The 27,682-nt window shown below is 41.3% G+C and overlaps 1 protein-coding gene and 1 long non-coding RNA gene across 17 annotated transcripts in view; one reads left to right on the forward strand and one right to left on the reverse strand.

Annotated features, from left to right (window-relative positions):
- Positions 1-4,820: 4,820 nt before the first annotated feature.
- LOC146286464 (uncharacterized) lies at positions 4,821-11,173 on the forward strand. Of its 10 annotated transcripts, XR_014758390.1 has the most exons (10): positions 4,821-7,502; positions 7,590-7,662; positions 8,061-8,167; positions 8,248-8,415; positions 8,494-8,995; positions 9,325-9,444; positions 9,517-9,582; positions 9,697-9,928; positions 9,992-10,097; positions 10,173-11,173. It is a non-coding gene; the product is annotated as an uncharacterized LOC146286464 (long non-coding RNA). The 10 variants fall into 10 exon arrangements; XR_014758388.1 differs by having other exon boundaries at positions 9,697-10,899; positions 10,983-11,173; XR_014758384.1 differs by having other exon boundaries at positions 9,697-10,097.
- A 5,844-nt stretch (positions 11,174-17,017) lies between these two features.
- Positions 17,018-27,682, reverse strand: part of LOC146286465 (rho-associated protein kinase 2-like) — a 32,526-nt gene continuing 21,861 nt past the window's right edge. For 2 of the 7 annotated variants that reach the window (XM_084700864.1, XM_084700863.1), the window contains exons 22-34: positions 26,589-26,775; positions 25,020-25,113; positions 24,714-24,808; positions 24,215-24,409; positions 23,454-23,622; positions 22,910-23,131; positions 22,470-22,537; positions 22,274-22,362; positions 21,669-21,747; positions 21,283-21,550; positions 20,318-20,588; positions 19,057-19,147; positions 17,018-18,636 (exon numbers count right to left, since the gene is read on the reverse strand). In XM_084700864.1, coding sequence (XP_084556990.1) covers positions 19,072-19,147; positions 20,318-20,588; positions 21,283-21,550; positions 21,669-21,747; positions 22,274-22,362; positions 22,470-22,537; positions 22,910-23,131; positions 23,454-23,622; positions 24,215-24,409; positions 24,714-24,808; positions 25,020-25,113; positions 26,589-26,775 — 1,813 coding nt within the window. In that variant the 3' untranslated portion in view covers positions 17,018-18,636; positions 19,057-19,071. Of the gene's footprint in view, positions 18,637-19,056; positions 19,148-19,555; positions 19,640-20,313; positions 20,589-21,282; positions 21,551-21,668; positions 21,748-22,273; positions 22,363-22,469; positions 22,538-22,909; positions 23,132-23,453; positions 23,623-24,214; positions 24,410-24,713; positions 24,809-25,019; positions 25,114-26,588; positions 26,776-27,682 lie in introns of those variants that run through there. The other 5 variants (XR_014758555.1, XR_014758556.1, XM_084700866.1 and 2 more) reach the window with 5 other exon arrangements.

Genomic DNA, 27,682 nt, shown 5'->3' on the forward strand with positions numbered 1-27,682 from the left:
ATTATTTGCAAGACCTTCTCGGGCCGTAGGCTACATTGCAAATATCACTCAAAGTTTTGTGCTTTATGAGCTTATGCTGCTGTATGTGAATATATATGTAACGCAATGTCTTAAATGTATTATCTGTTGTGCCTGTGCTTTTTATGTTTCACTGTGGGAGAGTGGAAAACGTCATAGATTCCTTTTTATATCTTGACGTGAAGAAATTGACAACAAAGCTACTTTTACTGTGCTTCAGACTCTGCATAGCCTTGAGGTTTTTCGCGTCAGGTACATTTTTATACAGTATAAGCGATGCAGAAAACATTGGCAAAGCCACAGCATGCGTTGCTGTAAGAAAAGTGTACTTGGCACTTAACCAGCTGATGAATCAATTCATCATATTCCCTGGCCATGTCCCAGTCAATGAAATCAAAGAGGGATTTAGAGGGCCTACATGCATATACACATATATAGTGTGATATCAGGTAAAATGGGCCATCAGGTAAAGTGGTCCATTTAAGGTTTGAGGGTCCCAGCCCTGACAAGTAACGGGGGATTTGATTGCTTTATGGTTGCTATGGTGGACGGGCCAATAATTCAAACAAGACTGCACCAGAAAGCTGCATGGTAAGTAGCCTGGCATACCAAATCTAACTAAACTATTATAAGGATGATAACTCTTTAAAAACAAAAACATGCACATAAAAAACTATGCATAATATCTGTCTTGATGGCATCAATCAGAAATAATGTTGTTAGTTTGGTATATGAACATATCTTTTGAAAAAGTGATGTTTTTCTTGGTGGCCTAATTTACCTTAACCCACTGAGATAAAATGGGCAACATGGTTTCAGCTAAAATGCACGCATACACATGTATTGTAGTGTGAGGGTGTGTGTGTCACACCATGACCCCCCCCAACAGAAATAATGGTAGTAGATATTTTATGTACAGTGAGTATGGCGAACGAGAAGGAAGCGAGAGGAGAGGAGCCAGAGAGAAGGAAAGGGAGAGAAAAGAGAGGAGGAGCAAGGAAAAGATACAAAGATAAAACAGGGATGGAAAGGAAGGCCAAACAATTACAATCTGTGGAAAGAGGAGAGGATGAAGGGGGCCTTAGATGAATACATGGAGGGAGAGAAGAAAGGAATTACAGTGAGTGTGCACCTCTTATCAAGAGCATGGGGTGTGCCGCGATCCACACTGCAAAAACGCATCAGTAGAAAGGTGACTGGCAGTGAACATGTGTCAGGGCAGAAGCCCTACTTTCCACAGGAGGTGGAAAGGGAGCTTGCTGCCACCCTCAACACATTGGCGCAGAGGGGGTTTCCCTTCACAAAACGTGATGTCCAGCAAGTGGCCTTTGATTTTGCAGCCAAGAACAACATATCTGGTTTCTTCAAGACAGCAGGGAGGGCCGGATATTACTGGTTTAAGAACTTTCTAAAGCACAACCCAGAGCTTGGGATGCGCAAGCCAGAGGTCCTGTCTGCAGCACGGGCTGCTGGACTCAACAAAGAAGTGGTTTAACCAGTATGAGAGCCTTTTGGTTGAGCTGGGTATTGAGGGCACACCGTCACATATATATGGAACTGTGACGAGTCTGGGCTTCAGGATCATTTTTTAAATTATGGCACATATGAATATGTTTGTTTAATGCAGTTAAATGTCATGTGGCTGTATAAGCAACTGTGTTTAAAAAAAAAAAAATTATGATAAATTACTATGTCCCTTTGCAGTTTCACTGGCCTATTTTACCTGAACAGCTGGTCCATTTTACCTGAAACTGCTTGTGCAAAAAAAGTTGGCACAGCTGATGTTTCAAAAACTGTACGGCCTAAATAATTATATTTTATTACATAATAAAAAATAAAAAAAATAAAAAACAGTCATAAGTAATCATAAAAACACATGGAAAAGGCATATATGGTATTGTATTGTTGTCCCAAGGATTTACCAAAAAGTGGGCCTTTTTACCTGATATCACCTTACATATATCCTCATAAGTGTCTATGAATTTGTATCAGTTGGATACTCTTTAGCCTTGTTTTTATACTTATTCTGAAAGAGTTTATATCATTATTTTCGCTAGCAAGATCTCATTCGGAGATTAATTTCCATTAAGCCTACTGCCAGCAGGCACATTTAAAGAAATGTGATCTGATTGATTGGGGTAATAAGGCACTAAAGATGAGCCTATACATTTTACCAAAATACGCATTTAGTTTATCGGCAATTTTTTGGCCAAGATGCCTGTCTTGCTCTGGCAGCGGTGGCGGTGTTTGACTTAGCAAAGATAATATGCTTATTGTCTTCGTAGAGACTCATTATAATAGTTTGCGGGCCCCAGGGCTGTCTGCCAACAATACATACATAAAAGGCCAGAGTAACACATTTTAATATACCCTTTGCCCTTCAGCATGTACATGTTTGCCCCTTTTTGTGCTTTGTAGATCAGATATGCTTCCACCCAAGAAGAAGAAAGGGGACATACAAAGCTTTTTCAAAAAGCAGTGTAAGTCAGGCTAAATAACTAGCCACACTAGCAGTGGTAAGTGACCAGGCTTTCAAATGCAGATTCTACTGTGGAAAAAGTATTAACTGTTGATATTATATGTTACCCAGGATATTGGATTGGGACTGGATGTCCCCACCAAGTCAAAGACCAAACCTATGCCCTTGCTGAGAACGTTTGTAGTGTGTTGTAGTTCTTACGGGGGATATTGGTGATGGTATGTACGCGGTGATAGAACTACAAATCCCATGATGAATTCAATACTTGCCCGCGAAATACGTCTGCGTCTCCTGAGTTTAAAAAGTTTGGTTATGTGACAAAAATGGGAAAGTGTAGTTCAAAGAGTCATGGCTGGAGCACATCGATTTCCGCTGTGGTTAGTATCGGTACGAGGCTCGCTTTAAACTCAAACTGTCAAAAAAATATTAAATGAGGGACTATGAGTGTGAAGGCGCTGGAGTCAAACGCACGAGCGGAGAAACACCAAGTAGCCATAAAATGCCTTCAGCGGACACAACCAATTAGTGAGTTTTGTGCCTCACCCCTGCCGTCTTCCTCCTCAATGCCGGGCCCCTCCGTTCTCCAGCGCAATATTGCTGCTCCCTCGAACGACCTTCGGGGTACTTTTGGATCGACTGACACGTCGAAAGCCAAGGTGCTGTGGATACTGCACACAGTGACATCACTCATTTAATAGCAACAGTGAGATTGGCGATCTCTTCCGAGCAAGGGCTAAACCATGGTTTAGACATTGGGGGGGTCCAAATGAATATTCTTCCCCATATTTTTTCAGGGGTGCTAAATCATCAGGGATGAAAAAGCTGACAAGGATCCAAACCCCCTTGGGAGTCCGGGGCATGCTTGTCGGGAATATATATATATAAAATAATATATATGCATAGTCAGTGAACACTGAAATGAATTTCGGGTTTATAGGTCACATGACCAAAAAGCTATTGAAGTTTGAAGGTTTATTTTGAATAAATAATTTGTAATAACTTGAGTTGATAATGAACAAATAAAAAGCCTTTGCAGTATGAATGCATACATCTTCAACAGTTTAACATTATTTTGACGCTCCTAGTTCATGTTGTTGAGAAGCTATTGACTTTTGAAACGTGTAATTTGTTAATGGTCCCTAAACATACGCGTTGTTTAGGCATTGGCTTAGCGGCCGGTGTTACAAGCCAACTGGTTTCCCTACGCGTGCGCGTGCTGTGTTCCCTACACATCTGCGGCAGTTGTCTGTCTCGGTCACCAGATTCGTCACACATTCACAAACATAACTGGATGATTTGATAGGTTTTGATTTAGTCTTTAGACGAAAATGCTTATTAGTTTTAGTCACATTTAGTCATTTCAATCCTTCTTAGTTTTAGTCTAGTTTTCGTCGATGAAACCTCAAAACATTTTAGTCTAGTTTTAGTCGACGAAAACTAATTACATTTTAGCCTAGTTTTAGTCTAGTTTTAGTCACATTTAATAGCCATATTAGACTCCTTTTCTTCCCTTCTCAGTAGGGATGTGCATCTCCATCACTGAGGACGATGCAATACACATCTCGATGCACTGCTAACGATCCGATACATTAAAGATACATAAAAGCAACTACTAATCCGATACAATACGATTCACCCCTATTGCGATGCAGTGCGATTTGACAAGATGTGATTCCATGAGATGCAAATGAATATGATGCTATGCAATTTAATATGGTAGCCTACATAATTATGTATTTCTTTGTCAGACAGCAAATCATCAATTAACTAAACAAGTTAAAGTTTTACTTCACATATTAAACAAAGTCTCTGACAAAATACATAACATCAGACCTGGACCTTGCCTTAAACTAGTCCTTCTTTCCTGTTGTAGGCTATGTGTTCTCTGAATGTAAAAAATGGTTACATTTTACATACACTATTACTGGCAGTCACAAGCTGCTGTAAACCAGTGGCGTTTCTAGGATTCAAAGAAAGGGGGGGCTTTGCCCCAAGAGGAGTGGCATGTTTGTGTGCGGCAATTATTATTTTTTTAAATCCTCTTTTTTCAGATTGATGCTATAGTGCTTGGCAAGCTCATCTAAGTGTGATTCACTTAAGAAGTTCTGAGATTTAAGGCTGCATGCCTGGATGAAATGTTTGGCGCAGACATGCAAAACTTTGGGAAGTTGTGTCGGAGCATTTCCAGCGAAAATAAAATTGAGATATTGGTTGTGCAGAGGCTCGGATGAAGGAATTAAATAAAGATTTGTGCTTGCATTTGTACATCCAAGCACTGAGCAACTGTTGTGCTTTGTTTGTTTGCTCCCCATGATGTCTCTCCAGGAAAAACCGATATCGCACTTGCCCTTGCACGGTGGTAGCTCAGTTTCTCATGGGCGGGCCAGATGATCTGGGCGGGCAAAGCAGAGAGAGGGGAGGTAACCTTTCTCGTATCTACGTCACGTGGAGGAGATTTTTAAACAGAGCGTTTGAGCCTTCATTTTGTCAAAGGCGGAGAAGAACACCAAGGGCTTTGTTTAGACCTATCGAAAATTCTAGCCACTGGGGGACCAAAGGCAGGCTAGGGGAACTCATATTAATGTTAAATAACCTCATAAAATGACGTTTTCATGTCATGTCACCTTTAAGATAAGTTCAAACATTGAAACATAACTGATCGAAATCTAGAAGCCAATTTTATGACTTGGCAAAAAAATATCATGTAATAATCTAGTTTAGGCTATGCCTTGAAGTAGCCTAGGCCTGACAACAAATGCCTATACATTTCTACCACAGTAGAAGAAAATAAAAAAAACTCAATTCATTTTCTTCTAGACCTGTAGACCGCTAACCTCCGTCACACCGGCTCCTTCAGCCCTGTCAATCTCCTGCTTCTCTCTCTCATCTGACTGGGTGGAGCTGCCACCTCTCCTAAAAAATGTTCTTATATCCATCTTGTCAATGAATTGGATGATATACCGGCACAATAGCGTTATGAGTGATACTATGACATTTAGTTTTCACTAGCATTAACTGATTATAAATAACAACATTCTATAGGGACTGATAATATTGTTTTGAAATACTAGAGAGATATATCAATGCAAAGAATAGAGAGATGTTGGTAGTTATTTCTTGTATTTCGAATTCGCTTGTTTACACTCTTGCTAACTGGGGACAGTTTCTAACAAAGTAGTAAGCTAGCTTAGTTTTAACATAGCCCACTACAATATTCGCTTTCATTTGCCTCATATCAAGTAAACCTAAAGCAGGTAACACTCGTTAACAACTACAGATAGCCACATTCTGTAACTCCTTGTACTTACAATTTCACTCCGTGCATCATTTACTTTGAACTCCTTGGCTATAATACTGGCTGTTGACGTTGAGTCGGTACTAGTGCCCGGGGTTTGTATCGAAAAGTATGATGACAGGCTATTGGATTATAATTTGTTAGAGTTATAAATAACTTGTCCGTGTGAGAAACAATAGTTTAATTATTATTATTTTTAAAAATTAAGCCAATAATGCCAAATGATTTGGGGGGCCCCTAAAATAGGCCTAACGACGTCCCTGCTGTAAACACTCATTTAACACCACACACTAAATTGAACTCATGTCTTACTTTCAGGTTTTTCTCAATGACTCAGCCATCTCTCGTCTTACTTTGTCGTACACAACAGGGATTTGTTTTGTCGGAGAATAGCTTCCTATTCTTGCTAAGGGTACCGGTGGAGCTAGCCACTAACTGTAGCCATAGCTGAATCCGAGGGGAGGCAGACGTCTCCACACAAATACCATGTAGCCTCTTCAGGTGACTACCTAAATCAGCCGTGCTGCCTGTGTACGTTATAGCAGCACCGTGCACGACATATCTTGCCAATTGCATGGGTCGATAACACTCGCGAAACTTGGCCGAGAGACTTCACGAGAATCGGCCACTGACAGCAGTAGAGATGAGAGCGCGCTTAGTAAAACAGAGAGAAGGAATCTATCTAAATATAAAAACATTGGGAAAAAAAGTGTTGTGACTTTGTCAACTACCAACATTTCCGTCTCGTCTCGTTAACTAAAGTTATAATATATTTAGTCATAGTTTTTATTTTCAGAGATCCGTTTTCGTCACGTTTTAGTCTCGTTTTAGTCAGGGGGAAAAAGGTCGTTAACGAACATTTTTTGTCATAGTTTTCGTCGACGAAATTAACACTGCTTCCAAACATATTTAGCAGTTTCTTTCAAATATGTTCAGATTTTAATAATATAAATCAAATAAAAAAAACATTAAATAAAGGTATTACAGAAACTACGCCTTTAATTGACAATTAACAATCATGCAATTAACGTAAAGTAAAATGTGGCAGCTAATGCGACACTTCGTTTGTAGAAATAGGTTATTTCGCCAAGGACCAAAGAAAGAACGAAAGAAAGAAATATGGATCCCCGAAAGGTGGAAGAATTGCTTGCCTACAAGCAAAATACACCACATTTCACCAATAAAGAACGGTATGTGTTGAAAAGACGGGCACGGAGTTACCAACTGATAGTTAAGTCACTACTATCTTTTCCCAAACAAGTGTGTATAATAATTGAGGTATGTTGCTCTTGCTCGCTCTCAAATCATCTCTTAGATTATTGCAAATATTCAAATGTTTTCGATCATCCTTAAAATAACAAGGATTTTTGTTTAGATGTTCAGTTAAATAGTAGTTTCCCTTTTCAGTATTTACAGATTTTGTATTTAATATTTCAGCATTTCTAAACATTAAGCAAAATAAGCATTTCCTAGTTTCAAATGTTGACAATGTAATTCCTAGATGGCCAACTGTACTACATGTGCAGACGCAGGCAGGATGAGCAGAGACACCATTTCTCAAAGGTTGTGCTTACACCGGAGGAAGCCAATGCAATTTTCTGCGTGTTTCATGACAGTGCAATTGGGGCTCACTGTGGCATCGACAAAACGCTAGATGCCATTTTACAGAGGTACTACTGGCCTGGTATGAAGGCAGACATACAAAAATGGGTAAGTGTTTTATTGCTCCATTTTTATGGTGAGCTTATTATTTACATATTCAATATTAAAGTGTTGCACATGTTTTCACTTTCTTAGATTGCCCAGTGTGTTGCATGCCAAAAAAAAGAAGAGCTCCATCAAGGAAAAGATACAATACAAACCCATAGAGGTAATAGAATCAATTTAACATGTTAAATGGAAGTATTGTTAGTGTTTAGCTTTGGTCTGCATTCTAAAGGTGACTGAGCCCTTTGAATTGGTTGGGATGGACTTGGTGGGCAAGCTCAAGTCCACAGAGAAGGGCTATGTCTACATCTGCGTGATGGTGGACGATTTCACGAAGTGGGTTGAAGTGTATCCTCTCAAAACTAAAACGGCTGAAGAGGTTGCAGAATGTGTTATGGATTTCTTCTATAAATATGGTGCACCTAAAAGAATCCTAACTGACCGTGGCAAAGAATTTGTCAATAAAGTAGGTCCATAGTAGTATTCCTGTCTTTTTGGTCACATCAATGGAAAATTCACCATGGTATTCAAAATTAATTATACTCTCAATGAATATTCTAGATCAACCATGACTTGTGTGAGAAGCTAGGGATAGCCAGAAGCCTCTGTGCGCCCTACCACCCACAAACGAATGGCTTAGTGGAAAAACTCAATGGCACCATTCAAGGGTAAAAAAATATACACTTTTTTCACTAAATGTATTCTGATAACATATGGGGAATGACTGATTTCCTTTTTTCAATTCAAGGGTTAAAAAAAAATGGTGCAGGACCACCCCAGTAACTGGGATATTTACATCCGGTCGACTGTTTTTGGCCTAAGAACCAAAATGCAGTTAACCACTATATACAGCCCATACTACCTGATGTATGGGAGGGAGGCCCATTACCCCTCTGAAATTCCCATCAAGTGGCAGGTATGATTGTCTCTTCCTGCACTCAGTATGCATTTGTCTATGCCATAATTTGTTTCATTTTCTACACCAATGTTACAGATAAATGAGGACCACATTACTGCCCTTGCAAATAATGAGGATGTGAGCAGGCTCACCCAAAACCTACCTGATGTGTATACAAAAGTGGTGGAAAACATCAGAAAGGGACAAGAACGGGTGAAAAAAAGAAAATTGGCTAAGGGGGACAATGACAACTTTATGGTCGGAGACAAAGTGTTGCGCAAAAACATAAGGGAGGAGCAACGGAAAGGCGGGAATGTAGAGGCTGAGTGGTTGGGCCCGTAAGTAATTAGCAACATCGATGGGAAAAGTGCAGACCTGAAAAGTGCCAAAGGATCCACTGTTTCGAAAATAAACATTGATCATGTAAAGCAATATGTGGAACCCCAAGAGAAGATCCCTGCAAAATGGTTGACTTCCACACCTCAAATGCAGCAGCACAGCCCCATCGCACCTCCAACACAGCAGCACAGCCCCTTGAAGTCTCCTGCCAAAGGTGCACCATCTGACACCTTGACCGCACCTGCCTCCACAGAGGAATGTAAGTATACTGTAGATGTCAATACAAAGACAATTTAATGCTGGTGAGATTTTGGAACTGGATACTCAAATCACATCAAATCACAGATGAGGTATCGGTTAACAACTCTGTCATCTGATCTCAGTAATAGCTGACATATGGGCCGGGAAGCTCAGAGGGGTGCTGTGGAGCAAAGTGGGGCCATTTAAATGTTTTGCCAGCGACAGAAAATTTGGCTCCCGCAAGGGATCTAGAGAGTGAATGACAGGCATTTAAAAACATGCAGTCTTTTTGTTTGTTGTTTTTTTCTGGCAATTCTTTTTTTAAATAACACACAATTATCCCCTAAGGTTTTGAATGTATTCATTCATTCAATAATCACCAGCCATGCACTGGAGAGGAAGGTGTTCCAGGTGGACTCGTTCCAAATGACCGCCATGTGGCAAAGGTCGTTCAAAGGGTTAAAAAAGGTAACACATTTTGAAATAAGTTCAGATAGGATTAAAGATACAAGTCGCATTTTTAATTGTGTATGTTCTCAGCTGGACCCAATTGCCTTTGACATAATCATTGGACCAGTTTGTGACCAACGGCACTGGAGACTTGTGGTTAGTAGACCACCATAAAGAATTTGAGGACAATGTTTGTCCAAACTTCTGTGTGTAGTAATCTAGCATGATGATTGAATGTGATCATGAATCCTCTTTTATTGTATTTTGAAGGTCATTTATCCAAAGCAGACTCTCTAGGGGAAACCCCTGCTCTGCAGAAGAAATGCAAGGACATGACGATGCAAGTTTTGCATCAGCTGATATGTCATAAAATATGATTTGTTACAAATAGATCAAGAGCTTCATGAGACACAGGAATGTTAAAATTTCTCGGTGGACTTCTTTGAAAATAAACCATCCAAAACAGCCAGACTCAATATCCTGTGGGGTTTTTGTCTGCAAGGTAAGAGTGCAGCTGACATTTTGTCGCACACTGAATGTTGATGAATAAACATATCTTGTGTAGTTTGCAGAGCTAATACTGACTGGTGGGATGCTGGATTTTCCCACTGATGAGGCGGCCATCATTCAGTTAAGAAGAGAAATAGCTTCCAAACTGGTCACTGATTCAGGTTTGTCTTTTTTAATGTAAATGTTTTGTCATCATTTAATCATAAAAATATTGATGACACTTGTGTATATGTTAGAAAACCAGTCAGAACTATGCAGGGCATGCGGCAAATCAAGTCCAGGGAGACAAAGCGATGGCCATGATGACTGGGTAAGATTAAACTAACAGGTATATAATGTTTTAGATATAATATAGTAATCTACAGGCATGCTTCTCCTCAGATCCAATGTACAAAATGTCAGTTGTGGTTCCACTGGGTGTGCATTGGAAAACCGCCTGTGGAGCAGGACTTCGGCTGTCCAGCATGTTTTCTTTGATTTGTCTTGCCCGTCATGTTATATTTTTATTTATTGATTGCTGCCACATTTACAATTGAATTTTTATTTATTGATTTAGCAGACGCTTTTATCCAAAGCAACTTCCAAGAGGGAGCTTTGCAAAAGTGCATAGGTCACTGATCATATCAACAAGATAGCCCCAAAACATGGAGCATACATTGTGAACAACTACAATAAGTGCCTAAGGGAAGAACCATTAGAGCATGCAGTTAAACAAGTTACAATTAAACAACAAGAAAAAAACACGCAAAAAGTGCAAGAGTGTGCCTGTAGAAAAGCAAACAACAGTTTCAAATATTTCACAGCGAATACAATAATTTAAATCAGTTACCACTAAGCAAGAGTCATTGTGATCCTGGAGGAAACAACATTGGATCCAGCAATGAATTCTTAAGTACCGTTGTACTCCCCCGGAACAAGTGCACATGACATTGGATGTGTCGACAAAGTACACAGCCTGTCAAAGTAAGTTATCCTTCAATAATGTGTATTTTATTATTATCTAACTACAGAAAATGGTGTTTGTGTCTGTCTGATCTTTTTCATAGGTGAGCTTGTTGGCGTTTACTTGTTGAGTGTGACTGGGCAACCCCTTAAATTGCTCTCCGACTCAGAGAAGACAGACCATATGCTGTCACTGACTACAGCCCCCTCCCAACCTGTTGCGTCCTGGTTCCAGCCTGCTAAATACAGTTTATCATTGTTTTTATATTATTAAAATCTGAACATATTTGAAAGAAACTGCTAAATATGTTTGGAAGTGTTTTACTGTAATATTCGCCTGAGGAAACCAGTTGTCTCAGCTCACCTAAACCTAAAGGTGTCTTGGACACAGACGCGATGTGAAGTGATGGGTATTAGCCTATATGACTTGACATGCTCCAATATTTGTTGGCTCCACAGTACAAGCCACCGACCTGCTTATAATTACCATTTTGGTCGACAGGGTTCGAATCCAGGTCATTGCGATCTTTCTAAAAATGTATTTTCTTAAATGTGTTTCTTTATACATGGTTGTGATGTAGTGCTCACTTCTACAGTCATGATCGCGTGGCTTGGAGGTCTCCAAAAGTTGCTTCCCATTGTTTATGGGTACAACATTACTAGTATTTCACTCGTCCTGTGGCTAACGTGTTCACAATGTTTGTAGTATCCTTTCACAGTACGATCATTACTGTTTATTGGTCACACAAAACGCACATTTGTTTTCGTAAAAAGCGTCAATGGTGTCTGGTCGCAGCCTCGGTAAAAAGCCTCGCTAAATATGTTTGGAAGTGCTTTATGATCCGCCCGAGGAAACCAGTTGTCTCAGCTCACCTAGACCAAAAGGTGTCTTGGACACCGACGCGATGTGACGTCATGAGTAATACCCTAAATGACTCCACATACTTAATTCTTCGTTGGCTCTATAGGATAAGCCACCAACGGGAATCGAATCCAGGTCGTTGCTATCTTTTATAAATATATTTTCTTAAATGTGTTTCTTTATACGTCGTTGGGATGTAGTGCTCACTTATACAGTCATGATTGCCGCCATGGATATGAAATGTAGCTTAAAGAAATCCAGTAATATGTTTGTGAATGTGTGACGAATCTGGTGACCGAGACAGACAACCGCCGCAGATGTGTAGGGAACACAGCACGTGCACGCGTAGGAAACCAGTTGGCTTGAAAACCAGTTGGCTTGTAACACCGGTCGTAGCGGTGCTAACACCGGTTAAAATAACAAAATACTGGGCGTCCGAATATCTGTTGAAATCCAACTTCAAATTAACTTTCCCACGGTCATTCACCAGCCTATAATTCAATACAATCATCTCTGTCCATGACTGCACCTTTAGCATGCTCTGGGTAGCCCCACACAGGTATAGCAGAACTGCCCGCAATATAGTTAGGCTACGTCGTTATCCCCAAAATTGCATTTCGTGGCCACAAATTAGAATTTCCTGACCACAAATTTCGGAAGTCATGTTTGGGGCTCTGGGAGTTACAGATCCGAAGACTCGAAATGAAAAGCGTATGTCATGTTGACATATTGGTTGGCCAAACAACAAGCTTGGAAAAAAATATTCATGACAGTTGGCGTTCGCAGAATAGGCTACTTGGAGGAACCCATTTTTTTATTGCAGATCTACACAAATCACATAAATGACCTATTTTGGATCAAAAACAGCAAATTTCGCCAAAAAGTGACGAGTTTGCACTTGTTTTTGTTGTTGTTATGTGCATTGCCTACAATTTATATAGGCCTAGGAAAATGTGCACATTTAGAACATATTTTAAAGGAGTACATTGACCATTTGAATTCACATTTAAAGGAAGAGTGACATTTCTCTGAGACAGTGCATTGCAGTGCCTGCATTGTGATCACATGACATTTTATCAGAAAAACAGCGACATGCTTTTATGAGGCTACTGGTTTTACTTGCTTACACATTTAGCTAGGTATCAAGTTACTTACTGTCTGAAAAACGCATATACTTGGCTGCTGGTCAAGTTTTTTCGCTAACCTCAAATCCTTAATAAGCCTACTCTACGTCCTCTCCAACAAGTTAACTAACGTTACTTTCTTTGCGCTCAACTGACTGACAAAAAAGTTTTAGGTAACCATGACAACGCAGAACGACGCAAGGTGGATGACAGAAGTGTACAATTTAGGAGGGGGGGATTCACACACTTGTTTTTCTTAACAAACGGAAATACATTGAAAATAAATAAGACATAAGACTGATCCATTGACTGGATTCATAAAAAGAGAACATATATTTTACATATTTTCTGCTGTATATTGGGGGGACACAACCCCCCCAAAGAATGCGTGGTTACGCCCTTGCTTCCTTGCAAGCCCCTCGGCTTGAAGCAACGGCCCCGGTGGATGTAGGTGGTATTGCTTTTAGGGTGAAGTTTCCAACTCTTCCGGTCGTTTTTATTCTATTAACTCCAGTCAACATTTACAAAACTATCTCCCCCAATAATTTGTGTTCGATTTTCGAATCTGGCTCATACATAGCTTTTTCATAGAATAATTTTTCCAGATTTTTGCTAAGTGTGAAACCAATCCAAAATGTTTAAACTGGAACCCCATTTATTTGCCTACGTCAATAAAAGTTGCCTGCAAATGTGCTCGCGGATACTAACAGGGCATGAGCACAAAAGTTCACATTGGCCGATAGCCGATTAACATTGAGCTGAATGAGCCATAGACTTTTATTGAATGAGCACAGGGAGAAATGGCTTGAGTTGCCTGCTTTGTTGTAGCAAGTTTAGCAAATCGTTGTCACGCATACATGAAATGTTGTTAATATAGTTTATTCCCGTTAATTTAAAACAGATTCGATTTTTCGTAAAAACGTTCATGACATGATGGCAAATATATTATGTTAAGCGCGAGCATAGATTGTTGACATGTCTATCTGGAACAAAGACGAAGACGAATACTTAAACTGTTAACCACAATAGGACATGATATATATTTAAATAATCTTAGTCTTGCCTTCAGAAGCTTTTGTTAAACGGCTCCGGAACCGCAGGTTGCCGACCCCTGGTGTAGTGTGAGGGGGAAGGCTAAACACATACATTGTTGTCTTTCGTCCAATTCAGAAATTCAATGTTGTACACATGGGAGGAGTGGCCATCACCAAGGAGCAAATGGGGTCGTGGATCATCTTTGGGCAGGCTTTGGAGAAAAAACTTCCCCCATTCAGTGAATAATTCAGTGTTTATCCACCCGTCAGTGAATAATTCAGTGTTTATCCACCCGTTATCTGAAATCCTGAGGAAGGTATTCTCGGGAGCCCCAAAGACCCATTCTGCCTTCATTCTCTTTCCCTTGAAGATAATCAGGTTTGGCCCATACCCACCACCAGCGTTGATGCTGGAAAGGCAGGTTGACGTTTCTCCTTTCTCCCCAGCAGTGATTTCAAAACAAGGTTGACCCAACCTCAGCAACCACCCTGGTAGAGAGGAAGTGATCTTGGAGCCCAGTCTCATCCCAATTCTAGATATGATCTGGGACATTCTCCAACCCCAGTCTTTCAATTGTGTCCTGATATTTCTTGAAACATGTATTTACAACAATGGGGTTGAATCCAGCAGCTCTATTGGCTGAGAGACCTCGGGTTTCCTGATCCGGAGATTCCGGTTGTGTCTCAAAAAAAACCCAAACCGTTTGTAACTAGCCTTTTCCTGTACTGTACTGAATCCCCCGATTCCCTTCTTGGTGGCAAACTGGTAGGCCAGTTGCTGTATATCACCCATTCTCAGGGGAAATCCTTGTTTTCCTAATAAGATTATCATCTCCTCAAGCTCTACCTCATCCTCACTGCTGATGATTGGCTTATTGCCTATTGTATGCTCAGAGTGACCATTACCTTTTACCCTGCGCTGGAGAGTAGACTTGGGTACGTTCCATGCCCTAGCAAGCAGTCTCATGTTAGGGACCCCACCATCGTCAACGAACTGCCTGTACTCCTCTATTGCTCCTTTCATCCTGTCCTGCTTCCACTGATTTAGTTTCCTTGTCTTATCCTTGCCTGCCTTTCTCTCTGTGTCTGATGATCTATTTCTGTCTTTTTCGCCTTTGCCATTGTGATCTGAAATACATTTTATTAAAGTCAACACTATACTTATAACAAAAATGAAAGGGCCTTATTGACGTGCTATTTCTGCTCTTTTCTTTAAGAATCACAGGGTTTCCCGCAGAAAATGTGTTAGTTAAAGTGGTAGAGTGGGTAGGTTGTGCGACAGCCTAATGAGGGGAGACTGGCATTTTGGAATGGAGTAAATGGAATAAATAAAGAACATTATGCTACATGTTTTGCCAGGATAACTGGCTAGAGCTACACCATTGAATGTTTATGATGTTTGACTGGATACAACAACGCAATCAGTCAACCGACTATAGAGGGTTTTCACGGCGCGTCATCAGACAGGAAGTCGCCATATTGGAGGCACTCTGCATCACAACAAAGCACAGGCACTGAAGTATATACCGAACGTCGTCAAGGAAAATGGTTAATTATTGCCGTGTTTCAAGTTTTACCAATAGGACAGATCAAGAAAAACATTTGCAATATTATCGACTTCAAAAAGTTATTAAGAACCAGGGAGAGGAGTGTCAAAGATGATCAAAGTAAAGGAGGCGCTTGTGGTTGGCAATGCTCAACCAAGATCTATCAGGGGAAAAAAACCACGATTGAGTTACTTGGCTACACCTCGAGTATTGCAATGATATCATACAGTTAAGGTTAGGTTGGTTAAAGACGTTATTGCATTACTTACTTTGGCCTTCACAACACAACGGTCATTGATAACTTGGTACTGCGTCTCCCTCACCCATCCACACACCATCTGGTTATAGGCCTCCAAACCTTTGTAGGATTTAAGGTCTTCCGCTGTGTATGGGCTCGGCGAGAAAACCAGGTAGTTGACTATATCGGGATATGCAACTGAAGGAAGAATTACCGGGTTGTCACGGATCCAAGAGGGAGCTAACGCTAACTCGTAGGGATCTATACCGCTAATAAATCGTAATTTCTAGAAATATTGCACATTTTCTTGTGGTGCAAGACCTTCCCTAAATGCTTTTGCATCTTGGATGCGTTTTGATGAGCTTTTCGGTTGTTTGGACATGGCTACATTCACTTAAAGTATCCAAAGCGCTTAATACTCCACTGTAGTCCGTTCAGTTATTTACACGAGTGCCTCCACAATGGCCGCGCATCCGGGTTACCACCCAGAACGTGACGTCGGTGAAAACTCTATAATTAAGCAATAAGCCCCAAGAGGCCGTGGTTTACGCTGATTTTAGAACAGGTATGGGGAGTTGTTAGGCACGACACTAAGCGGAGTGCCGAAAACCCCTAGCCTGACGTTGTCACTCATAATTCTAGTCAGAATATGAGTCTGAAAACTCTCTGTTGGGCTGTGACTGGTGCGTGTTTCAACCGAACTTGTAAAACAAATGCCTCTTCGCTCAATTGGATAGACCTACAACCAATCAGAGCAACGTATTATGTTGTTTGTTGAAAACAAATTCAACCTAAGGGCTCTTTCGTGACGTAGTTGATTAAGTTACTGATGATCATCTGTCCATCATCGTATAAAGCCCACCCTGGTCCGCCCAGATCCTAGTTTTATATAGTTGTTCCCAAGACGAGACCCTCTGGACCCAACATCCCGACCAAATTATTTGTGGGCGGGGCGAAGTTGGGCTGGCAGCCAGGCTAGAAAACCCCCTTACCTGTTCCAAAATCAGCGTAAACCACGGACTCGCGGGGCTTATTGCTTTTCTAAAACTGTTACTACAAATATTTGATATGGTTTCATCAATAAAACCAATTAGAAACAAAATAGTTTAATAATAAACCGTCATTCTTCCGCTCCTACAAAGTTTAGTTCCCACATAAATTGTTGCCACGCAACAGCCAGATGGACATCTTTGCCGTTTTTTTCAATTTGAAATATCCGATGCGCAGTAATATGGAATGTTAAAGAATGTTATGAGGACAACCTGTGAGGTTATGCTGGATTTTACAACGGGATGGAATGCGATATAGCCAATCACAATCAAAAATGGGGAAAACCAGTTTTAGAAAACGTTTTTAATGACGGGATAGCATATAGCACAACTTCTGTCTGATAAGTACGTGTGTGGAATCCTTAGACAAATAATTAGCCTACATTTTGCTGAGATTGAAGGGCTAGACAACAAATGTTCTAGTGAATCATAGACTAAAGTCATCTTATGACATTGCCTTTGCTCCTATTAAATCTCCAAAATGATGAACTGTCATAAACGTTATAACTATAAATTTACTCTAAAATGTAGGCTACTTAAAAGTATGGCAACGACGTAGCCTACTTATCCAGAAGTAGTGGCGACGACGTATGCAACTTATCCAGAAGTAGACGTCACAAGACGTCTCCCTAGGCAGGTTCTCCATGTCCCTTTCCGCACCCCATAGCGGGTTACCAACTGAGCACTTACTGGCAACGTTGCCGCAACGTTGTGTGTTAGCTGGGAGGATTGATGAGATCCAGAAGAACAATGTTAGTCAACCAACAACGTGTACACCATCAAAGGCATCAAAAGTCTTACATGTCGGTGTCAGTCTATGGTTCTACTGGGTGGTTTTGCTGGTGGTAATAGCACTGGGCTGCGTTTCCCGATAACGATGGATCGTAACAACTATCGAGCAAAAAACTAAACGATCGATATTTTCTTACGTGCGTGTCCCAAACATGCTTGTAAAGAAGTAGGCTAATCTATGCGCTTTCAAGAGTTACACATTTTCAAGAGACACTTTAGCTACGATGTCTTTGGGAACAGCCCGTAAAACTAAGATTTGTCCTACGATGGATTCTACGATCAATTTAGGCTAACGACGCTTTAGGGAAACGCAGCCCTGATGGGTACCAGTGTTATCTCCACACATAAAAGCTGACCGTGGGCCTGGTAACCTACAGTACATAGAAAAGGTCTCAACTTGTCTCAGTCGTACAACATCTTGGGTTAAGAGCTAATACAAAACAAGCAAACATGCAATCAAAAGATTTGAGCAAAACTATAATTTTATGAATGCACAATAAAACCTTCCACATTTATTCATCTTTTTTCAAACATGATAGGTAGTGGACAGATAGTTATACATAACATACTCAGTTCTTTGTCTGGCTGTGTACACGGCAAAAAGTGTTTCTTTTCACATTTCCCTGTTAAATGAACACATTTCTAAATAACAGCAAAAATATGTATTGTGTAGACATAGAATTCTGACAGCTGAAAACAACAAAATTGTACTTTCATCCATTTTGCAGGTCCTGTGATGTACGGAATATGAAGAAAGTAATATTTTGTCTTTAGAAAAATAAAACGATCACATGAAAGGAGACATGCTTGAGGATAATCTCTGCGGCAATAAACCTTATAGACCATTCACTCTGTTATGTACAAACTCTCATTAACTTTGCCAATACTTTACAAACCACCAAATGACACTTAAAGAAGGGCAGGTAGATAAAATATTTTGGTTTGTAGCCAAACATGAAGACAATAAGCCTAGCAGTATAAATATAATTTTCACAATTTATATTGGACTTTCTATAATGCACAATATTTGGTTGAAATGTCCATTTCAGGCATTTTGAAGTGACAATATCCATGTGACAGGACGTAGCACTCCTCCGTGTAAACCAGGTTAGCTGTGAAGATAAAAAAAAAATAATAATAATTATAACAAAAGTCAATGGTTATCTGATCTGTTCTTAGTCTATACCCTGACTTGTGTGCGTGTATATATATATATATATATATTTTTTAACATAACACTTTTTTTTCCTTGCATCTTTTGCACTCTCTCACTACATGCAATATATTAGCTGCAACAGACCAGTTAACATCCTTTTGTCAAACTTCAAGTACCATGTGTCTTTACCTCAGTATTGACTCTTCTTGTTTGGTTGGAAGAGAAGTGGAAGTTTCAAGTTTGAGTTTCAAACCACAAAACCACAAAAACTTTGCACATTACAAGATTGTAGATCATTTCAAGAGGTTATACTATCCAAGCAACTCAAACATGCAGGCCTCAAGGCCTATGCATCACGCAAGCACTGCTGAGTTACCCTCAGTTTCCTTCTTTAGAAGTCAAACACATCGTCATCATCGTCCTCATCCAGTGACCAATTCCAGTCCTTAAGGCCAAACTCAAGCAACCTGAAACAGTCCATATTCACCCTGATCTCAATTTACTGCACTGGTTCTCAATCCTGGTCCTCATGCCCCTTGCCCTGCATGTTTTAGATATTTCCCTGCTACAACACACCTGATTCAAATGAATGGTTCAGTATCAGGCTTCTGGTGAGCCTGATAATGAACTATTAATAGGAATGATGACACAGTTCATGCGCAGACAACTTGATGGCAGGATTGAAACATTGTGGTTTGTTTTTTTACCAGTGAATACACTGGTATACACTACATACAACATGACGTTAAAGCTCACAGTAAGAGATGAGGAAAAGATTGGTTGGTTAAAATATAATACACAGCAGCAAATGAACAGGCAGACAGACAAACAGAAAGACAAGCAGGCAGGCAGACAAACTGAAGTCTGCTACTTACTTTCTGCCACAGAAACACAAGAATGGTGAGTGGTCAGTGAGATGAGGTTGTCAGTGCAGGATAATTCGGAGCATAGGGCCACAGCTGGGTGGGGGGGGGGGGGGTGACAGAGTTAGACTAGCTCTCTATGGAAGCAGTTAAGAGTACGGAGCAGCTAGTAAAGCTGTGTTGTCTACGGCATACAATGTTGAGCACATTGTCCCGGAAACTGAGAGAATGTATTTTATGTTCAGCCACATACATCAGACTGCTTGGTGTATTTAGCTTTCATGGTAGAGGTAGAGGGATATCTACAGTCAACAGATGTGTTAAACAGATGTGATGTAATGTGAACGCTGAATAATCAACGTGGCCATGACGTGCAATATTGGAGTGCTGAGTTGAAAAACATGGTGAGTCACTACCGTTAAAATTACAACATTACAACCCTTGTGTAGTCAAAACATTCTGTATACTCCTCATGTCCTAAAGGACATTTGTCAGGTAATTTTGAACACATTTTTGACTTAGGATAACATAACATTTAGTCATTTAGCAGACGCTCTTATCCAGAGCGACTTACAGTAAGTACAGGGACATTCCGAGGCAAGTAGGGTGAAGTGCCTTGCCCAAGGACACAATGTCATTTTACACGGCCGGGAATCGATCTGGCAACCTTCAGATTACTAGTCTGATTCCCTAACCGCTCAGCCATCTGACTCCCTACACAAAGATCAAATAACCACCCACTTTGAAAACCAACCACAAAGCCCTTCCCCTCACCTGGGCTTCTCTACAGGTTGTTGTCGGCTGGGCTGCAACTTGATAGCCATGCGGTGGGTGGACAGGGCAGGGGAGTTCCTGGGGGAGGGCCGGGGTGAGACCCGGGGAGATGAGCGGGCTGCCGGCTGCAAGGGGGATCTTCCGCCCGCCGAGACGGTGGTGGGGTGTTTTCGAGGTATGCGTTTGATCAGACGGCTGACCCATCGCTGCTGTTCCTCTTGGGAACCCGCCAACAGGAGGAGGTGTTTGGCTGTTGACATGTCGTAGTTCACTGAGGAGGAATGAGAGGATGAGAGTAGGAGAAGAGGTAGCCACGGTGAGAGAGGTTTTAGGGTTCAGGTTTGCATCATTGACGATAAGCTCACAAAGCTGTTCCACAATATTGGTTTTACATACTGTGCATGGATAGGTGTTATATAATGTCTCTATGCTAGAAGAAACATGACAAAACATAATTATTCATATGAAAACATGCTGTAAAATAAATTGGATTTTCTATGTGCTTATGTTAATTACAATCAGTATGTCAGCTGATATTACCTTATTAATTCATATATTCTCTCATTCCATTTATATGTTTTCCTACTGTAACCTACTGTGCTCTGATGACAGTCACTGTTCTAGGGTGCAGTATCTGCTTGCCTATAATAACAAACACCTATTGGCTGTATGTTATCTTGGTTTTTCTCTATCCACTCAACACCGAACTCTGGCTTTCAGAGCTGAGAGACATGATTGACTAAAGCCTGGTGTTGTGTTGTCATTTATTGTCAGAGGTCTAGTTTCCTAGTTGCAATCTGCAGATTGCTAATACTTACAAAACCTAGAACTCATTGAGCTTAGTCACTCTGTTAATAAAGAAAAGGAACACTCAATTGACTCATGTTCTGGCTGCTGCCAATGCCTCAAAATCATCATATCCTCGTGTCAAAAGCCACCGGACTATCTGCGTCGTGGGTACTTACCCTTACAGGGGGCAATGACCTCCTCCTTTCTGTCCAGGTGGTCTTTGTGGCACTTGGTGTGGCAGCGGCGGCACTCGAGAGCAGGCGGAGGCTTGAAGACATTCCAGAGGGGCCGTGTGCATGCCTCGCAGCTGGAGGGGAAGTGGTAGAGTGTGGGGATGAACTCGTGACCTTTGTGGCCAATGTAGGATGCACGCTCACTCGGAGGCAGGGGCTCCACTGCTAACTCCTGCTCCCGCTTGCTCTCACCCTCGTTGGCATACAGGATCTGAAGGGGTGGAGAGTGGAGAGGATGGGATCAGGTGTTAACAAGCTGGTTCTGCAGATGCTGATCGCGTTAGATCCTGGGCGAAGAATGTTCTCTAAACCATATATTTTTTACCCACCTGAAATATCCTTGGTATCTCTCGAGCATCAGCACGGTAAACATCTGTTTGGGTGACTGGTCGAACATGGAACAGCTTACTGTAAGAAATAGAGTAGTGACAATGTACAAAAAGAGGAGAGACGGAGTAGTGTGTGAGAAAGTACACACACACACACACTATACAAACAGCTCAGACTTGAACGTGAGGGATTACTTTTCTACTTTTGAACCTTAATTTTTGAATGCATTTTCTATATGCACTATTTTTACTGTATATTGCTTTGAAGAAAAGAATCTGCTAAATTAATAAATATAATAAGATCAAATGTAAACGTTAAAACAGCACAGGATCAGCAGTGTGATGCATTCTTAATGTACGCAGTGAGATCTAAAATTGTCAAGACCACTTGTCAAAATACTTCCATTTTACTTTCATTAAATATTTCATCTTCATAACTTCTTATGTTTTGAAATGTTTCTGTGGTACTCTGAATTATTTTCAGGTTAATGTGAATTCTTTTTAGATTTTCACGTGGTCTCAGAATTTGACCCTTCTGTACATAAGTGCACATATATACATGTGTGTTTGTGTATATTTATGTATGATGGGGTCAGAGGACTCACTCAATATCCAGGATCAAGAAGGGGTTGGACTGCTCTCGGTCTACCTCGCTGTTGTAGAACAGAATCTTCCTACTGCTCATAACCACGTACTTTAGAGCAACAGACCAACACGAGCTGTTAGTGTTACGACCCCACACATCATCCACCTCAGGGACAACCCAAGAGCAATTCTGGCCTTATGAGTTACTGCTGTTACCTTTCTTTCCCAGCCAAACCTCTTGGTGTTCTTGGAAGGAAGTGACAGCCAGCCTTCCAACCTGGCATCTGGAAAAAAAACACAAAAAAAACAGGAAGCGTGATGGTCTGTTTGATGCTGAGAAAGGATTCACAAAGCACACATTACTCTGGAACATTGTGCAACATATTACTCTAGAACAATTATAGTCCACTGACGAGGTAGTACGTTTTGCATATGCATTTCATGTTAACAATGCCATACAACATTTGAAGTGTGAGGGTTAACACACACAAAAACAACAAGCATTTGCAAGCTCACAAATTCACTCATTTGCGTGCATGCACACACACATACAGACATACACACACACAGTCCGAAGGGGGCGAGCAAAAGTGAGTGTGAGAGGGGACGAAGGGCATAGGTTCCACTGTTGCATCTGAGCCACCATGCTGGGTCACCTGCGTGCTGAGGCTCAAGGGATTGGTCATGGGTGAGGGCCAAGGGTAGGTGACCATGATCTAAGCGGCTACCCCCTCCACACTCTTCCTCATCATCAGAGTCAGATTCAAAGAGGGTGTGAGCGGCTCTGAGGTTGGGCCGGGTGTCGATGCAGACAGATTGGTGGGTGCGCTGGTATTTGAAGGACATGGACTCAGAGGTGTGGGAGTGAGTGATACGCACTGCACCACCCCAGAGGGAGGGGAGGAAGAAAGCAAAGTGGAGGGGAAAAGAAGAAGGAACAGTCAAAGCAGAAAGGTTTAGGGACAACAAAAGTCAGTGAATGGAGTGTGCAAAGAGCACAGAGAAGAGGTGGCCAAAGAAAAGGAAAAGGTCTTGAAGTTTTGACATGTATGTCATCATGGAGTTAAGAAACTGATTTGGATTTGTCTATCATTATGTTTAGTATGTATGTGTGTGTGTGTGTGTGTGTGTATGTATACACAAGTAAGCAGTGTGTCTGTGTACTGTAGATGTTGACAGTAAGTGTTTGTACATTGTTACCTGGGTAGGTGTCGTCCATGTCCAGGTCGTTACCACTGCTGATGCTGGTGGACTCCATAGAATGGACACTGAGAGAGCTGATCTGACAGCGAAGCTGTTCAATATCGCTGTCCTTACTGTCCAGAGCCATCTGCAGCTCCAGACGGACCTGGCTGTCATCTGAAATCAACTACAGAACACACACACACGTTCAACTAAGTTAATTTACTTTGCTTCAACAAAGTCGTTCAATTCATTTGGTGTACGTTGGGTCATAAGTTGGGTCATGTGACACAGGAAGTAATATACATATTTAAAGTGCAAGTAACCTTGCCAATTTAGGCTTTAACCTGCCCCTTAATATAAAACAAATGGGTAAATAATTTATTTTGGAGCTTCCCTTAAGTGCTCAAAGTATTACACAAACAGGACCAAATAACACAACCTGAGATGCAAATTTCATCAACTGTTTTTTGACCACTAGAAGCAAAACGTGCCAGGACTTACCACCAAAAATCTCAAATAACATCTTTGCAAAGATTTGTTTTTGCATGGGTATGGGGTTACCTCAATAAAGAGAGTTTGGAGTTTATTTACAATTTAAAGACAGACCCACTTATAAAAACTTCACTTTCAAACATGTGGAGGGGCATACACCAGATAATAACTAGAACTTATACTGTCAGTACCTGTGGAAATAACTTATTAAAAACAAAAGCATGGGCCAACAGACTCATTGGTAAGTGTACAGCATGTTTGGAGGTGGGTGTGTTAATACCGACCGCCTGCATGTCGTTGATCTCTTTCTGGTATTTGATGATGGTGCTGTTGAGTTTCTCACGCTCCGACCTCAGCTCCAGCTGCAGCTTCCTGTTCTCCTTCTCTTTCCTGTGGACGTCCGTGTCCACGCTGCTGACTCGGTGACCGCCACGCACCCCCTCCTTCCGGTTCATGACCTCCGCCAGCTTGTTGATAGCCTTGAAGGCATAGACAGAAGATACAGCTGATGAGTCCATACACCTGCAGTGTAGGCCTCAAACACAGACAGACACTCTCATACATACATATCTGTGCAAAAGTTACAAATTCAAAAATGTATACTAAAGTTAAAATGCTTTAAGAAATAAGGAAATGAAAAGACTAAACAAAAGGTTTCTCAACATTGCACTTTTGTACTGCAGCACAAACACAGAAGTCAAAAATAAATATTTAAGAACATTAAATATAATATAAAAAACCTTGGCTGCCTAAGACTTCCTTACAGTACATACATATGCACACCTGTATTTTGAGGGTCCTCTCATTCTGTAGCTGCTTCTCAAATGAGAGTTTCACAGAGTTCATCTGCCTCTCCTCCTCCTTGGACTTTTGGAGCTCTGTACCCAACAAAGGGAACAACTATCACCAAACCGAACCCCGAACATACTTCCACCACCCCTGTTCTAGATGGATAAACTAAGACAGCTCGAGGATGGATGAAAGCTAGGAAGGAAAGGTGATCCCAAAAAGCGAGAGGACACATGGAGAGAGAGGTAAATTCACAGAGTAAGGAGCAGAATGAATAGAGGTGGAAGAGAAGAGACTCACGCTGCTGCATCTCCTTCAGCTGGTTGTTCAGCTCTTCTTTTTCATTGGCCAGGTTGGCCACGTCCACTGTCAGCGTGCGGTTGGATTCTTCCAGCTGTAGGGGGCAGCACAGGACAAAAGAGTTGAGTGTAGGGTGTAGGGGGCAGCACAGGACAAAACAGTTGAGTATAGATCAACTATTTGTTTGTAAACATTCGGGATGCGCGTGCAATGTGGCTGCAGAAAACTGGGAAAGGATAGTATTTTAAATGGCAAAAGGACCACACGGATAATACAAATAGTTTGATTTAAAAAGACCAAAAGTGTCGAGGAGGACAGCCTTTAATGGGAGAAAGCGATTACCCATTGATCTGTCGCATCAGAATTTTGATTGGGTCACGAAAGTCTTGAAATTTGAGTGATAATGTCGCCTGGTACAGACCACATAGTCGAGCGGCAACCATGTATTCACGTACATCATGTCACAAAGTTCATCATTTTACAGTTTTACAGTCAATTCTACATCTAAAAAGTCGAGCAGGGCTTTCAAGAGATATGGGAATCCTGCTTTTAGCCAGCTGGTCCGATTATTTTTCAGATTTGTTTAAACTGGCAATCTGAGTGAGACTGCATCCCCGTTACACTGTTTTGACATTAGCCTCAGTCAGACTGGCTCACTTCGTTAGCCAGGCTAGTTTTGCCCGATCACTTGGTCAGGCTATTTAAGGGTATCGGGGTCAAGTGACTTTTGTACATAGACAAGTGAAACGTAAATGTATTTGTCCAAAGGCCAAGAGCCTCAAAAAGTTAATATCAAACCCTGCAATCCAGTGGCCAGAGATATATGATGACCTGATCGACACTCCAAGTGTAATAGACCGGGGAAAAGTTTGTCTTTTGCAACCGACATGCGCAGTTGAGCCTCCTTGACAGTTGTGTGACGTAGGTTAATAATTGGTCTATAGGGTGAATAATCTGTTTGCCTAATCCAGATGTACACACTGCACAGGCAGACATCATACATGTTTGAAATGACTACCAATGCAACTCTAAAGGCAGGTATCTCTGTCTTTCTGTGTGCGTGCCTGTGGCTCAATGATCTTGAGAAGCGGGCACCTGTGTGAAGTTGAAAATGGGACCCAAGGACATGCAGTGTGAAGTGGTTTGGATGAGCGCTGAAATGTGTTCAACACCATGTTGAGCTGCAATAATCCATGGAGCCTTTATGACTCATGAGACATAAATATGACAGCATTGAGCTGCACTTAGAGACAGATCCATGGATGTGGCGAGCCATCATCGGACACTGCACGAGCATTGGCACATGGCCACTACAAACGGGCATTGCACTCATGAGGTAACTTCAAGAAAAGCTCTTCAATCTCACGTCAATGTTTGTATCCCTAAAGTGGAGGACACCTTGTCTTCCAGTCTTTCTCTCTCAGACCAGATTTATGTCCCACACTCCCTTTGCATTGTTGCTTGCTAATATGCCGCTCTCACAGGCTTTTAATTACAACCTTTTTCTACCTCCCTTCCTTCTCTCCTGCATTCCTACTCCCAAGCCCCCTCTCCCTGTGTGCTTCCTACAGAGCTGATGGTGGCCTCCTTGTCTCCCAGCTCCTGTCGGTGACGGGCCATCATATCCTTGATCTCCAGCTCCTTCATGATCTTCTCCTTCTCCAGGTCTGAGTATTGCTCCTCGGCTATGGAGCGGGCAAGCTGCTCAGAATCTGCCTTGGTCAGGCTCACCTCCAACTGGGCAGCCAAGGAGTCCCTGTAGGCAGAGGAGAAAAATCCCAGTTCACTAGGATAAACCAGGAACGTGGCCAATCTGGGATTGATTGTGCACAGGAGCTGAACTTCAATATATTGCGCTAAATTCCATTACAATCAATGCAACTACTAAAAAGTTCAGGAGCAAGCTCTTGATGATCACTGAAAGTATCAAAATAATAATCACCTCATATATATTTATTATTATTTTCCCACCCTTAGAACGATGTAAATCTTTGCACTGCATATACAATGTCGGTATCAAAATGTTCGCCTTGGTCCCGATTGGGTTGCTTGTATCTCCTTGAATGATCCATTTGACGGTTTAGGCGTTTAGGCTAAGGCGTTTTCAGTTTTTGTGGCGAAAACTGAAGGTAACGGTAGCTAACTAGCAAAACAAACGTCCCTAACTTCACAACGTCACAAACCCATGTGCGATAACCTATAGTAAAACATCAGTTTAGTAGCTGTTAACTTCTGGGAGATCTTCTATCCTATGCAGAAGATCAGTTAAGTACACCCGTTGAAAATTCTCCAAATGTTTGGACATTTGGACATGTTTGGATATTAGCCTAAACAATAGGTTTGGAGGTGAAAAAAAAGAAAGAAAACTGCCCCAGGTGCAACTGATGCAACCACACCTCACAACTTCCCCAGAAATGATACCCTCTCTAGTTTTCCTTATTTTAGCATATTCTGCAGATTAAAATAAAACTCAAGCTACACAAATAAACACAAAGACAAGAGACCACAACAAATGTTGGACCCAGTATAATTTGAGCTCCTATTTATCTAATAACACCAAATCCTTCTTACTGGCTGTGAGGTGATTTACTTATTAGTGTAAGCTAATACCGAAGCTAGCTTTTAAAGACAAATCATGTTAGATCCTTAAAGTTTCTGTGGAG

The sequence above is a fragment of the Hypomesus nipponensis genome, chromosome 6, assembly GCF_054491055.1.
Source record: "Hypomesus nipponensis isolate SF chromosome 6, ASM5449105v1, whole genome shotgun sequence".
NCBI classification, from domain to species: Eukaryota; Metazoa; Chordata; class Actinopteri; order Osmeriformes; family Osmeridae; genus Hypomesus; species Hypomesus nipponensis.